This window comes from Chamaea fasciata, unplaced genomic scaffold (genome assembly GCF_029207755.1).
Source record: "Chamaea fasciata isolate MVZ Bird 193981 ecotype frontalis unplaced genomic scaffold, bChaFas1.0.hap1 SCAF_4, whole genome shotgun sequence".
In the NCBI taxonomy this organism is placed as follows: Eukaryota; Metazoa; Chordata; class Aves; order Passeriformes; family Sylviidae; genus Chamaea; species Chamaea fasciata.
Genome location: NW_027094089.1, coordinates 23,785,146 through 23,801,417, shown reverse-complemented (window position 1 = coordinate 23,801,417; position 16,272 = coordinate 23,785,146). Strand labels below are relative to the sequence as shown.

Sequence of the window (16,272 nt, the reverse complement as noted above, 5' to 3'; positions counted from 1 at the left end):
TCTATGTATCAGGCTTGGCAATACAGACAAAAAATAATATTTTGCTCTAAGGCTGTAATTGGCAACATTTGATAACTCCCTTGGCTTACCTTAGCTTGAATGCATAAAATAAAAGGTCATTTTTTTGTAGAAGATGAAAAAATAACTTTATTTGACAAAGTATCTCAGTGCAATCACAAAGCAAGCTTTTGTGTCTTGAGAAGGAAGAATCTGGATTGTAATCTTTACTTAGGATTACTTCTTATTTTGCAGCGCTTATCAATCCGAAAGCCAGAAGATTCAACAGCCAAACAAAAAAAAGGAGACAATGTGAGGGAGAGGATCATCAAACGGGCTGCTTTAGAGTTTGAGGATGGCATGTATGGTATCCTTCAGTTGTGCTATAGGTTAAAATGATTGCTGACTAAAATAAGAAACCTATCTGGTTTGTTTAGAACAGGTTGATTAACTCCTCATTGTCTTTACCAGACCCTGTGATTCTCTCATTTTATTAATGCCGAATTGAAATAGAGGGGATGCTAAGACATAAAATACATGGAGTTTTTTTGTCTGGTGGCTTGGTTAGCAGTTGAATGTGTCGGAGAATTTCTTGAAAAAGTTGGAAAAGAAGCTTTATTTGGACTGTCAGTTTTTTTGTCATGTAAAGGATTTGACAGAATGCAATTAGACAGTCCAAATGGCAAAATAAGTAATCACAAATATGAGGTATCTAAGTAAAAACAAATGTGCTTGTGAAGGGAACAGTTCTAATCTACTTATAGTATAATAGTAATTTTTTAAAATTTACTAGTTTGCAATAAGTGTTTCTGCCTTAACCACTTCTTTCCAGCTAATCTGGGTATTGGAATCCCACTATTGGCCAGTAATTTCATCAGTCCAGACATAACTGTTCACTTACAGAGTGAAAATGGAGTCCTGGGTTTGGTAAGAATGTATCTTGGTCAGTTATTATAATGTTTTTATTTTGCTGTGGCTGGCTTTTATTTTCTGCTCACCTACACCTTGATTATAGTATTACTAAAAATATATGTGCTGTATTATGTCATCATAAAATTCTCAATGTGCTGCAGGGAAGTTTTTTGGGAAATGTTCATTTTATGATTATGGTGCTACTTTGCTGAGGATGTCCTTAAGTATGTATGTTTCTGGACTGAAAACCCTCAGGAATTTGCAAGACGGAGCATTGTAAACCTTAGCCAGCATAATTTTAAATAAAGCTTAAAGTGAATATTATTTTTACTGTTGTGTGGCTTTATGAAGTTGCAGTTACGACCTTTTTCTGAAAATTGTCTCTCACTTTGGTTAAGAACAAAAAGAAACCCAAATCAAACAAACCTCTCATTTCATGGTTGTTTAATAATGCCACCACCCTTTAAAAATATGTCCATCAGGCTATCCATTTATGCTTGATATAAACTGGCTTCTGATGTCGAGAATTTTTTTCTGATAAAAAATAAAATTCTGATTAAAAAAAGATTTAAAAAATACGTGTCTGCCATGATCTGGTTTTGGTAATAAGCATTAGAAATAATATGGCAATTATTAATTGTATTTTAAAGGTATTTTATTATAAAGCTTGACATACATCTGTATTGTTGTCAGGGTCCTTATCCACTTGAAAATGAAGTAGATCCAGATCTGATTAATGCAGGTAAATACTTCAATTGCATTTAATTAATGGAAAATTAATAACCATGTTGATTTAAAAAATTTCTTTTGATTCAGTATTTGAACCTAGAATCATGTTTTATTTGATTATAAATATTAATGTATTTGTCTTCTTTTAAGTGACAGTCTTCTTCTACGGGGCGAGGCTCTCTTCCAGGCCCATCACTTAATAGTCAAATCATCCTTTCCAGAACTCAGATTGTTTTGTGCAACCTGTAGGGGAATATGGGTTTGTTTTTCTGCTGCTTTTCACCTTGAGTTTTCTAGAAAATGGTTTTCAATGTGCTTGGGGCATGTTTTAAAACATGTATAATGGCCTGGTTTATTCCTAGCCAGGAGTATAACTCATTTGCATTCAGAGAGGGAGTGGTAACCAAGGCAGGAGGAAAGAGCTGCCCAGCTGGGACCTGGCACAGCGAGGGCACTGCTGTGGGCAGCTGCTTTTACTACTTTTAGCAGGGAATGTCAGTTCTCACATACTGTTGTTGCCCAGCTGTTTTGGGCCATTTCACCTCAGAAGATGCTATTCATTGTAAAAATGTAAGTTTCTTAAAATTTAGTGCACCTCTCTGATTTCTATTTTTTTTCATGGAAAAGCTGTGCCTCTGTACATTCTCTGTCTCCATGTAAAAATGCACCTGAATATTGCATTGTGATAAAGAGAAGTAGGACTTGTAACTTTGTAATTGATATTAATGGTATAGGTTATCAACTTGACACTTTTGACTTTTTTTTCACATGGAAAATATACACATTTCATATTTTTTATTCAAATATACACATACATACATAGAAATACATGTATGGGTGTCTACATATGTATCTATACAGACAGTACCTTTCTCAGTAGCTGTTAGCAAGTACAATTAAACTCTGAAAAGTCAAAGAGATAAAGCACTGACGTATTATTTTAATTTAATATCAGTCCACAAGTTGTTCACAGACTTGAAACATTTGCTGTTTGGCTCAGCTAAATGATACTTATCACACTGCTATGTAATTGCCACAGTTACTGTATTTTAAATGTGGAGTTATTTGAGGCCATTTTCTGGTTTGAAATTAAAAATGATTTAAGAAATTGAGTCCAACATTTCACCAGTATATATGTAATTGTTTTGAGAACTACATGAAGGAATATGTCAGGGGAGTCACTGGAAGAAAAAATATTTATAAGAAAAAAATACTATGAGAGAAATTATATGCATGCACATTAGAACTTAAATTTTATTATGGGTATATATGAAGAATGAACATATTAACAAAATGACAGTGAAAAAATATCCAAGAACTTCATAAATTCTCTGGAAAAGTTGTACTTTTACATGGAAATCAACATAATCTTGAATTGTTATTTATAGTTGACAAATATTTTTTAAGAGTTAATCTGGAAGGGATGAAGCTAACATACCAGGTTAGAATGCAACATGAAAATTAGATTATTGTAGTATTGTTAATTCAGTGTTAAGCAGCTTCAAATGTCTCTCTGAAGCTGCAGTAAACAGGACATGGGATAGACAAACATGAGACCTACCACCAAAATAATTATTGCTGTAATTGCTGAAACATTCACATGGTTTGATTAGGTTGGAATGGGACCATTCTAGTTGCTTTCCAGTCAAATTTGTAAAACCATGTGGAGAAAACAGAAACTGATTGGCAGAGGAATAGAAATTAATCTTGTTCTCATTCATTAACTGGAATGATCCAGTATCAGCCCTAAAGTCCAGTTTAAGGTTTTTAGAACATATGCCTAGTTTGGGCTTTTGCCAAATTTCTGTCTGCAAATGTGTTTGTATTGCTCTGAAATACATACAGGTTTTTCTGTTTGTCCCATTTTCTTAATGTCTCACTTGGAGTATATCTTGACTGCAACTGAAAGGTAAACTACTGTATTACAGCAGAAATAGAAGTACTGACCTCCTGAAAGCATTTTAAGAAGTGGGTAATGTGGTACTCTTTTTGCATTAATCTGTGGTCCTAAGCCTGTGTGTCTTTTTTCTCATCATTATCTTGTTACTTTATCCCAGGCTTCTCTCTCCGTGTTGCTGCCTGCAAACTCTGTTTTCTCTCTCAGTGCCTTGGGTGGGTGCCCTGTAGGGAAAGATAATTCAGGCTGTCTCAGCAGGTCTGGGTGTTAGCGTGGTGAATTCTTAAGAAGTGTGCACTTGTATGAGATTAATTCTATACTATTCCATTTAATTTCCCTACAAATGGCATAAAATATACCTCAGATGAGTTCAATAATTAAAGCACATATCTTAGATCTCTATTTTAAGTTTTATGCATTTTTTCTTTCCCTTTCTGCATTCTCTTAGTTAAACTCATTGTCTTTTTTCCTCTGTTTTCTGGAAACTGTGTGGTGATGCATCATTCCCCTTCTCCTTTGTTGCTACTCTGTTTCTTCACTATGTCACACGTTGCTAAAATATTTTGGTTTGGTTTTTTTTTCTCTCAAGTTTACATTTTTTTATATAATTCCACCTTCATCTGTGTTTCTTCTGCCTTTTCAAAGGCACTCTGTGTAAATGTTTATTGCTTAGACTGATTCAAAGAACTGGCAGAAGAGGAAGTAAAGGGCCCTGAACAAAGTCAAGATAAGACATTTCCAGGTGTGCTCCATTGCTTGGCTCAAGCATTGTTCAGAGAACAGTACAGCACACAGAAGCACATTTTCTTGTGCCCTTTAAAAAAGCAAGAATAGGCTACACCTGTCATTTATTTTTTGTATTTTTCGTCATTAGCACTATAAACTGTTCAATCTAATCTGCTTGCTTTTCTTTGCAGCCTCTCTGTTTATCTTTCTCTGTTTAAAAAGACAGTTACTTCTCACTTTTTCTGTGAATGGAGCAGAAAGCTAAAGTCCATAGGTATTTCATACACTCTGATGTTTGTGATGGCTTGTCTGGAACTGCTGGCGGTCAAATAGCAGGCTGTCCTACCATTATAAACTCTAACAAACTGCTTCAAAATTCAATAGAATTGATTAGTTTTACATGTGATGTAGCAAGTGTAATCAGATCAGTAGTTGTACTGAATCCAAAGGAATTTGATAAAAACTTCCTATTTCTTGGTAAATAGCTGTGACTTCATTTGTCAAAAAAACAATGCATACTGTAGCTTATTTCTTTTACAGGTAAGGAGACAGTCACTGTTCTGCCAGGTTCTTCCTATTTCTCTAGCGATGAATCATTTGCCATGATAAGAGGGTATGTAACAACACAAATTCTGATCGTTTTGAAACCAGAAAAGAATAAACTGCCTCAGTGACTGAACTCATTACTATTTCTTCCAAATGTGGTTAGCATTTAACAACCTGTAAAATTATCATGGACTTAATCAGTGATGGTTTACAGAGGGTAGATCTAGCTATTGGAAATAAAAACCATAAACTAATAGATACCATGGTGATGTTTGTGCCTACCACCACCTGGCCATCTATAAACGCATTTATAATGATGTTTTAACAACTGTTTTTTTGTCATTTCCAAGTATCTAATCTGTACTTGCACTCAGTATATTTTCTTTGCTCAGCTTGCAACTGTGATCCTCATTCCACCTCCTTAATGGAAATTCAATGTCTGCACCTGCTTTTTGTTTGTTTTTCAGAAAGCAGGTTGGATGCAAACAAACACTAAATCCTAATGGCTCTGAAAAGATAATGGGTGCATGTAAATATGTTAAGGAGTGCACTAAAAAGTATGAGTTCAGAGATTATTGACTGCACATGCAATTAACCAAACTAGACAAAAGTAGGAACATTTTTGAGGCTCAGTAGGCATAAAGAGACATTTGCATCAGTGATACATCTAAGGGGAAAAATGACAATTGGTTGCTACCTTTTTCATATGCCATCATTTTTAACTTGATGTAATGAGAATGAACAAAAGCTTGCTAAGATTTGTGGGCTGTTACTTGAACATGATGTGCTAACTATACACTTTCTGTTACCAGAGGCCATGTTGATTTGACAATGCTTGGAGCTATGCAGGTGTCTAAGTATGGTGACCTGGCCAACTGGATGATTCCTGTAAGTTTTTTGAACTACTGTCAGTGTTTGGAATAACAAAAATGTAGCTGAGGACCAGGGGAAAGAGAAAAGGGCAGAAGTAGAATGGGGGCTGTGAAGCTAAAAGTATTAAAATAGAGGATATCTGTATTTTTCCTGCAAACTGCTGGCACCAAGCAATCTGTTATCAGAAGTCAGCCTTCTTAAATTATGATTGCACATTGTGAAAAGCAAAACATCATTTATACAAGCCTTTTTCCTGTCTTTTATGTCCATGCCATTCAAATGTCACTCTTTTTTTGCTGGGGACTGATGCTTTTTCTTGACAATGATGACTCTTGTATGGTTGTACCTGGAGCAGTAAGTTGAAGGAAAGTGTAAACCAGCATGTAGTTAATTATAAAATTATAAAAAAAGTCTGTATTATTTTTCTCTGTTTCTATCAAAAGGTTGCAGCATTGCCCTTTCAAATACAATATGAAAAAAGTAATAATACTATATTTAGCCAAACAGACCTTCAGGTTTCAATGATAGAAGTATAGGCTAATGCCAGCATTATTTAAGCAGCTGATAACATTAAGCCATTCTTTGAACTTCATGTTCTAACATTAGGCAACATTAGTAACTTTCATACTGTTGACAAGTTTGATATTTTCAATAGCTTTCAATATGGTACTTTCAGATATGGTTTGTATCAGAGATGTTTAGGAGCAAATTTTCTTATTAGCCTTGTTTAAAGTAATGAGATATATTTCTGTCTGCTTGAGGAGTGTTAAAGGCCTTGGGAAACTGAAAGATGATTAGAGGAGGACAAAAACCCAAATGAATGTCCTTGTCTCTTGGACAAGCATTAGTTGAACCCAGTAGAGAGACCTACAGCAGACCTTTGAGCACAGAAGTCATGAAGCTGTGGCCAGAGCATGAGGTGCTTTTATTGAGAGGGTAGAAGGAGTCTGACATTGGAGCCATACAAGCAGATGTGGGAGAAAGGGTTGTGTGAAGGGCTAGTCCAGATGTCTGTGTGAATAATTGTGGGGAGGAAGAAGGCTTATGGCTAGGTTGAAATGCGCCTTTCAAGATCTGAACTATCAAAAGATGAATACAGCATTTTGTACTAGTAAAAAGATCCATTTACACATGCATTTCGTGAAACATTGAAGCTAAGATTGATTGTAATCTTTCTCAAAATGGAGCAGATTTACATGTTCTTCTCTCAGTGCTTCATGTTCTCTAAAAGATATTGATTTTAGTTTTGCATTCATATATATTGAGATTATTTTTTATATCTGGTATTGCTTATTTTACCTATGAAGTTGCCTCTCAGTTCTGTTCAACATGAAATATATGAATAACAGGTATGTTTTCTGTTACTGCGTGTGGGTGATCACAGAGTCCTAAAGAGTCCTAAAGACTTCGTGTCTCTGAGGCCGGGTTTGTGGGATTGTAAGGGCACTACTGTAATGGTGCTGACAAAGCAGCAAAGAGTTGGGTTCTTGTTTGAACTGTTTATGCAGGAACACAGACAGGAATAGCAGAGGGGTCCAGGGACACAGAATAGAGGTTCAGGGATGAGAACAGCTTTGAATAGGATCGGGGATGAGAATGAGGAGGGGGTCTGAGGGCACAGGGTTATAAACAAGACAAATGGGTTGGATCTGAGGGTCGAGGTCCAATAGGGATAAAGGCAAGTGGTGCAAGGGGGTTAAATAGGAACTGGGGGACCCAACAGGGTAATAGGAGTGGGGTACTGTGGCAAGACAGAACCAATGGGGTTCAACGGAAGGAAGAACATTCTAGGAGGCGTGCGTATATAGTGAATGAGGGCTGAACAGGGTGACATAGACTTAACAAACCAACAGAACAATGAAACCTTAGAGATATTAACATGTGGCTGCAAAGGCCCATGGGAGGAAGGTTTTCCTCACCCGAATCTAGAGGGTTGTTTCTCCTCATCTGCCTTAGCCCTTCCATGGCTGAGGCACAATAACCTCGGTGGTAGGCCACTGGGCCTCCACAGTTTTCAAAACAGGAAAATATAAAATACATCTTTCAATGCTGTTTGACTTTTTGTTACCTTATTACCTTGTTACTACATTACTACAGTATACATCAGATGGATCCTTGTTACTTTTTGCTGTCGTCATTTTCCACTCTTACTAACCTTTGTTTGCAAATTTCATCTGCAGTGAGTTTGTATTTACTCATGGGTAAATATGCTAATGACGCTTCATAAATCCAACCAGGAGCCTTTCCAAGAAGCAATAATTTCTCTTTTGTTACTCTTATGGAGATCTGTTGGATGGATGATTCTTAATCTACCTTATTGATGTGTTACTACTATTCTACACTACAGATTTTTAAAATGGGATTAACTAGCCCATAGATGTACAGATCTTCCTGCTTTTCCTGTAAATAAGATGATATATTATCGTCAATTGAATTTAATTATGAGCAAGATGTGTTTCTTTTTTAGTCACAAGATTTGTGTGTGGATGATACAAAGATTGACTTTGCTGAAAACTTACAGTGTAAGGAAACTTCAAGCTGTATTTTGTTCTAACATTTTTCACTTTTCATTTAGTTTTGGTTAAATATTTCTTATACACTGTAGCTTTTGGTTTCTTGTATTGATGATATTTGCAATTATTTCAAAGGCAAGTAATAGCAACTCTGTATGTTTTGAGTAAGTACCATTATGAAGCAGTCCTTTCTGTCCCATAAGAGCCTGATAACTCTTGAGCCCTAGTGTATGCATGTGTGTGTTTACTTGCACTTATTACTAGGAACTGAGCTGAGGAGGTCTCATTGCAGTAATTACAGCCCTTTCTTCGCTCTTATCTCCTGATTTTTAATGGAGAGAAAAATCCCGTGAGTAAAGGAAGAAGAGAGTGTGAATATTTTAAGCACATGCAGTAAACCATGCTGTTTGCTTAGGCAGAAGTTACTTCCTAAATACTGACATTTATTGGTAATTTTGTTCCATTAAGCACTACAACTTAATGGCCTTTTGTCTTCCTTACTTTGGTATTTCTCCAACTAACAAGAGGGTTTCTGAGGAGGGAAAGGAGAAGGAGGCAAATTTCTGTGCGTCCCCTGGGAAGAGAATGTGGTTGTGAGAAGTTGGCCGAGAGAGGTTGAAGAGCAGCACAGAGGTCATGACCATGGAGTGGGGCAGATAGGCCAGAACAGGTAACCCATGGCTGCTGGTTGCTACTGGATGGAGCCACACTTCATCATTTCATTTAATAAGTTCAGGACATTTGTAACCTATCTGTGTGTCTCAAGTTAGTATCAGAAATTGCTGCCAGCAGGGCAGCTTCCTGGCATGTACAGAGCAGCAGCATTAGTTGTGACACATGTGTTTTTAAAAGTTGTGTGATTAGCTGCACATATCCCTGTATGTACTTGCTTTCAGTTCCTTTCAACTAGTGTCTTTTTGAAACCCTAAGAATAGAAGCTTTTATGAAATAGTTTCTGCTGCCCTTTTGCAAGGACCAAGTCTACTAAAAAGTAGTACAGCTGCAGCTTGCACAGAGTAGTGCTTTATTTTCTCCATCCTTCCTAAGAGAAGGCACATAGCTATGATGGTTTTTGTGACGTGTATCAGAGGCTGGGCATGGGTCCAGACAAAACACCAGAACTTCTGCCATGTTGCCCTGTGACATCAAGGCCTCTGTCTTTTTAATATGCCTATCTGAACAACCCATAACATTAAACAATCCTAATATGACTACTGATACAGCTGACACGCTGTATCAGCAGAAGAAGTATTGAAGCAATAGTGGAGGGTCTCTGCAGCTGGAAGTTGATGAATCTGAAAGCACAAAATGGATGAAATGTCCATGACATCAGCTACATATCAAAATACATGTAATATGTCCAAAATATTACTATGTAGTAAATTGTTTGTGAGAAGGTAACATACTCAAGAGGACTACAAGGTTGTCATGAGGTTATGTTGGGAGAGTGTCAGAAGAGCCAAAGGCCAGCTTAATTTGGCTACTGCTGTAGAAGATAGTAAAAAGTGCTCCTGTAAACACATCAATAATGAGGGCTAGGGAAGTTCTCCATCCTTCATTGGAGGCAGGGAGAAACATAGTGACAAAAGACATGGAAAAGGCTGAAGTACCTAATACCTTCTTTGCCTTAGTCTTTTATTGTAAGACCAGTTGTTCCCCCAGGGACTGAGCACTCTGAGCTGGAAAACAGGGACAGGGAGCAGAATAAAGCCTCCACACTTGGGGGAACTGGTCACCAAACTGCCACGCTACTTAGACACGCACAAGTCTATGGGACCAGATGGGAGCCACGCCAGGGTACTGAGGGAACTGGTGAATGTGCTCACTGAGACATTTTCCATCATTTTCCAGCAGTCCTGATTAATCTGGGAGGTCCCAGGTGACTGGAGATTGGCAGGTGTGACAGCTGTCTACAGAAGGACCAGCAGGAGCATCCAGGGAATTGCAGGTCTGTCAGCCTGACCTCAGTGTTAGGGAAGATCATGGAATAGATCATCCTGAGTGCCATCATGCAGGACAACCAGGGGATCAGACAGACGGGTTTAGGAAAGGCAGCTCCTGCTTGAGAACCTGGTGTTCTTCCATGACAGGGTGTCTGGCTTAATGAATGGGGGAAAGGCTGTGTGTGGTCTACCTGAACTTCAGTAAAGCTTTTGACTTCATTTCCCATGACATTGTTCTGGACAAACTGGCTGCTCATGGCTTGGATGGGGGGCCAGTTGGCTGGGTAAAGAACTGTGGGTGTCTGGGTCCGGGGGGGGGGTGCTGAATGGAGTTACATGCATCTGGGGCCGGTCACTGCTAGAGTTCCTCAGGGCTCGGTATGGGGGCCAACCCTGATTAATATCTTCATTGGTGGTCTGGACAAGGGCATTGAGTGTACCTCAGTCAGTTTGCTGGTGACACTGAGCTGGGTGGGTGTGTTGATCTGCTGGAAGGGAGGAAGGCTCTGCCTCTCCCTCTCTGTCCAGAGGGATCTGGACTGGCTGGATTGATGGGCTGAGATCCGTGGTGTGAAGTTCAACAAGACCAAGTGCTGTGTCCTGCCCTTGGGTCACGACAACCCCAGGCAGTGCTACAGACTGGGTCAGAGTGGCTGGAAAGCTGTCCAGGAAGGACTTTGCAGTGCTGGAGCATGTCCACAAAAAAGCAACAAAACTGGTGAAGGATCTGCAGGACAAGTCCTGTGAGAAGCAGCTGAGGGAGTTGGGGGTGTTTAGCCTAGAGAAAAGGAGGCTCAGGAAACATCTTACCACTCTCTACAACTCCCTGAAAGGAGGTTGTAGCCAGGTGGGGTCAGCCTCTTCTCCCAACAACTGACAGTACAAGAGGAAACAGCCTCAAATTTTTTTTCAGGGCAGGTTTAGATTGGACAGTAGGAATACTTGCCTCACCTAAAAAGTTGTCAAGCATTGGACCAGACTCTCCAGGGAAGTGGTGGAGTCAGCATCCCTGGAGGTATTTAGAAGATGTGTAGGTATAGCACTTAGTACCCACCATCAAGAGGACTGAGTAATAAACTGGATTTGTCTAAGTTCACAAGGGCAGACAGGATACATCCAAAGGTACCAAAGAAGCTGGCCATTTCCTAAGACAACAGACTCAAAGCCTAGTGTCCAGAAGTTAACAAGCAGCAGCCTCAGAGATGATACAGGACCTGACACTATTTAGCATCCCTATTCTCTAGAAACAGTACGAACTTAGAAAATAAACTTTAGCTTTGTATATTCTTCAACTGGAGTCTAAAATTCATGTTTAGATTGCTAAGGTAGTGCAGTTAGCACTAAGAGAAGAAGAGAATGATGTAGTTTGTGCAGGAGTTGGAGTTTGGATACATAAATCTGTATCATTTCTTGGGAAAAAAAATTCCTTACATTTTAGATTCAGCAGCCTGAGATTTCAATACTCTAGCTTCGGCTAGCTAAACCTCAGGGATTAAAATATTTAGAATTTTTAAAAAATTACAAAAAAAAAAGTCTAAGCTTTATCAAAGAAGATTATCTGAAAAGAGAAAATGTGGAAACCCATTCAAATTCAAAAATAAATCTTTTAATTTGCAGTCTGTAGGGGTTAGTATAACCTAAGGCATTAGGAATATAATTTTATACATTATTGGCAGTTTTTCTACAGAGCTTCAAAGAACATATATTGCACGATTTTGGACGCTTTGACGTCATTACTAAAAACATTCTCAACATAAAGATAAATTGGCAGAGACCAGCCTACTTTGTGTCTGCATGAAGGTCTTTTGGTTTTATTTTTGCCTTTAGTTACTTGTAGTGCCAAACCTGAAAATGGAGGGCTCCACACCAAGAGTTTTTCTTACTGGAAATTATCATTTTTAATGATGGAGGAAAGGACATGTATCCCTGAATGCATCCCTGAATGCCTGAGAGCACTGTAAGTCTTCTCTGAGGAGCTGTACTGCAGCCTGTTTGTTACTTTGCTTGGGTAGGAATGTCTTTGCAGAAGGCATATTTTCATTTTAAATCCAAGCACATTGTCTAGTTACTGTCCTAGTTCTCCTAGTATATCTGTGGCACTGAATGCATTAAACTCAGTGTTTTGTTTCAAGCTGTACAGCATTGCAAGAAAAGTATTTTACCGATTAACTATGAAATGTGTGAAGGACTACAAATGGGCTAAAATCTGTATAAATAGAAAATATGCAGGTTAAATATGCTTAATGACTGGGTTTTTCTCAGTAATAATATCAAGTTGTCTGATGTCTAGGACATGAGTAGGACTACATCAGTAGTTCAGCAGAGGAGAAGGATGGGACTTGCAGTTACCCAGAACCTTCTGGGAAATATACTTTTCAATGGGACATTGGTTTATTATGATGTATTACGTTTTTCCAGACACATATCTTTAAATTACCTGTACAGTAATATATTGGCTTACTGCTTATCTCCCAAGAAACATGTGCCTGAAAGCCCTGCAGAACCTTTGGAACACAAAATTATCACTATTGCAGAAGTCCTCCAGTCAAAGAGGAGAAACTAAGTGTGTTGTGTTGGCTCTACTTCCACCTTTTTGAGGGCCTTTTCTATCCATTTTCTTCATGTTTATTTCTCTTCAGACTGCATGGAAGGAATGTAGGAGCTCCCTATTGGTATTTTATTCATACTCTTAAATTTTAAGTGTGGGAAGTAGCAGCTCTGCTTTCTGTATAATGAGAGCAGCTGAAGAAATTCTGCCTGTCTCAAAAATACAAGCATATGTCAAAGGACTTCTGATCTGTGAGTTAGTGGTGAGAACTTTACTACAGTATGGAACCATCACTTTCAAGTGAAACTAGTATTATGTTGGCAGTAAAATTTAATTATTGCATGCTATGCTATGTGTTTTGGAAATGGTATGCAAAGGTAAATGGACAGCTTAATTGTCCCATTACACTGAAATAACATTCATCACTGTAAAGCAAATCTATTTGTGAGGCATGTCACAGACTGTTTTGCATTGCTTTTGAGATGCAGCTTCTCAGTGTGTTCATTTGAATTTTACTCTGTCATTCAAATCTGTTGCCAATGGTTATTTCAAGGTAGGCTCATGGGAGAATAAAGGAATGAAATTTGCCCAACTTTCTTTGCACGTGTTTCATGCAGCCCTAATTTTCTGATTATGGAAAATAAAAATGTAAATATAGCTAGAACTATATTCAAGAACTTATACTTCATTTTTTCAGGTATTAGACTTACTTTTAAATTTTGCTTTTCTCTATGTGTTTGTGTGTGTCTCAGGAGATACCTGGTTAACATTCTTCAAAACCAGGCCATTTCTTGTATGGCTAAACCACACAACCAGGGTTTTTTTGTATCTTTAAAAAAGTACATTTACCCTTGTGTAAATGTAAATCACCATGTTGTGCATGTGGAGTGTTCTTAGTTTTGTTGTATTCTGCCAATATTAGCTTTTTGTTGTATTGTTGTATTACCCACTCTTCTGATTGAAAAATCCTGTTAATGACGTCCCACTGGTTTGTTTTTTTTTTTTTTCTCAGAGTAAAATCTAATCTAGCTGTCCTAGTTGACAGTATAATTACAATAATTCTGTAAGTGGGACAGACATATGTAAGGACAAAATATCAGTGTGAAATAGAAAAAGGAAGTATAGTTCAGAATACTTGATCTTTTTTCATCCTTTTTGATACAGTCTTCATCCAATCTTTTACACTGGAAAGTGGAAATGGAAAGTGAAATCTGGAAGAGTTGTGACTTTCATTTTAGAATCAACTAAAAATATACCTGTCTTTTTAATACAGGACAGGACTGTTAGCAAGGGGCAAAGGAGACACCTATATTTTTATGAAGTTAGAGTAGGTTTATGCATCTGTATTTTTAAAATATTATCTTCTGATTATTTTAGTGGGGTTTTTTTCTAAAACAAAGTTTTGAGCTAATATGCACTTTCCCAAACCAACCAGGTGTTACCCCACAACAACTGATGAGATTGTTATGTATGGATCTGATGACCTCCTTCACTGTGCTGTGCTGTTTTTTGCTGATCCATGTGTGCTGGTAGTGTCTATACAGAGAGGGAGAGCTGTGTGACTGGTGTGTGTTAGCAGTACTGCTATACAGAGAGGATCAGAGCAGAGACCTTTGAAGTAGCCTTCAGTTTATCCTTTTGACTGCAGCATTAGCACCATTGGTGGTTGTGATGGCATTACCTTGTATCCACTGCATTACCTTAGCTTCTGCTTTTCTTTGTGAAGCTCATACTGTTCCAGTTGCTCTGAATTTTACTGTCTGTTCATTGCATGATGCAATAATTTCCTTTCATAAGGACATCTTTCATACCATTTTTCCTTTCATACCTGACACCTCTTCTGTTTCTGTGGTCATGAGAGATAATGCTGACATCTTCAAATTCTTTGCTCTCATCCTGGCATCTTGTTCACAGTCTTCAGGGGGATGCCTGAAAATTGAGATTGAATGGGAAGCTTGCAGTTTAAAGTAGAAGCACTTGTTATCTTCTGTAAGACTTTTTGGAACAGCAGTTTCACTAACTTTAAGCATAGTGTGAGGCATGTGTATTCTTTTATCTAGTGGAAAGAAAGAGAAATTATAGACTGAATGCTATTTGTTTAATACTGTTTTAGGGCACCTGGGAACATGGACAAGGGCTTTTAGGAGAGAAGTGACTTGATTCCTTTCCAAGCAGGTGTACATTTTCATCTTGCCTGTGCTTTGATATTCAGTTTTCAGTGGAATAATTCAAGATGCATTTACCATTGACAAGTTTTCATTGTTTCTTGAACTCATCATTAGCATCAGCTCTGCTGTACTGTTGATGCAATACCTGTTTGTCTCAAAAGATCATATGATTTTAACTGAAGCAAAATAGTTAATGTGCATTTTTTTGTACAATGTTGGGAATAGTTATAAAATTCAGTTACAGGAGAAAAGTCCTTCCTTCTGGGAATATGGAGGAAGGTTTTAAGGCACCAGCATGGATTCAAGACCCTAATAGTGTTAGAAGGCTCCTGAATTTTTCTCTTTTTTCTCAGTTGTCTCTTCTTTATCTGTTTATCTGCTTGGATTTTCTTTTAAATTGTTTCCTGCTTGCTATAGCACCTTTCATGTTGTATTTTGACCACTCAAATAATATTCAGATATAAATGCATTAGATGAGAAAATACATACCCTTCTCTCATATTTTCTTAAAGATGTCCCATTACCACAATAACAAAATAATTCGTTTTGCAATAAGTAGGCATTATGAGAAGTTCCACTAGTAGTGTGTAGGTTTCTGACCTGCACAAAGAAGTAGGAGAGCTGATGATCTCAATTAGGAAAACCCAAAGCATCAAGTCCAAAATTTCCGTGTCTTGCACTCCAGTATTATTTGGACTCAGACTCAGAAAAAACTGCTGATGAAAGCACAATCGGAAAAGGATAATTCCCTCCTTGTGCTGTAACTGAGAAGCTGCAAGGAAATTGTCAGCTTGTGTCTTTTCTCTACCCAGCTCTTTGATAAATAACTGCCAACACTGGACCTCCCATGGCTAATTCAAAAATCTTTTATTCTTACTTCAAGCTCTGTCTGATGAAATGGGTTTTATAACAGGGCTTCGAATTACCGGTGCTCTACCACCACACTAAATCTTTCCTTCTGAAAGGTTTCTTAAGCTAGCAGCACCAATTAAGAACTAACAAAAATCATCTTAAATAAATGGAGAGAGCAGGGTAGGGCAAAAATGAGCAAAATGTCTTTTTGGTGTCACCTTTTAATCTGGAATATTTTAATTCAAATTAGCATGCAGCTGTCCCCTTTTCCAGTATGGTGTAGGGCAAAATGCAAGTTGTGGTAGTTTGGTAGGTGCACTGAGAGCAATGTAAGTCTGTTATGTTTTAGATATTCCTCAAAATAAAAGCATGTAATTACTTGGCTAGTTGCATTTAATGCTGAATTGATTTGCTTTACAAGGTACCACCCTATAGTGATGAATATGTTTTCCTAAAGAGGAGGAGCAGATGAAGCAATTTTAAATCCCTAAGTCCTTCTCTTCAGCTTGGATTTTCCTCTTTCTTCATGCACAAAAGGATGATGTCTCTTCTCTTAGTTATGCATGAC

The 16,272-nt window shown here is 37.9% G+C and overlaps 1 protein-coding gene across 3 annotated transcripts in view; it reads left to right on the top strand.

Moving 5' to 3' along the window:
* OXCT1 (3-oxoacid CoA-transferase 1) overlaps window positions 1-16,272 on the top strand; it is an 84,042-nt gene that overhangs the window by 47,273 nt on the left and 20,497 nt on the right. For all 3 annotated transcript variants that reach the window (XM_066181094.1, XM_066181095.1, XM_066181096.1), the window contains exons 9-13: window positions 253-364; window positions 830-924; window positions 1,603-1,651; window positions 4,802-4,874; window positions 5,620-5,695. In XM_066181094.1, coding sequence (XP_066037191.1) covers window positions 253-364; window positions 830-924; window positions 1,603-1,651; window positions 4,802-4,874; window positions 5,620-5,695 — 405 coding nt within the window. The remainder of the gene's footprint in view (window positions 1-252; window positions 365-829; window positions 925-1,602; window positions 1,652-4,801; window positions 4,875-5,619; window positions 5,696-16,272) is intronic.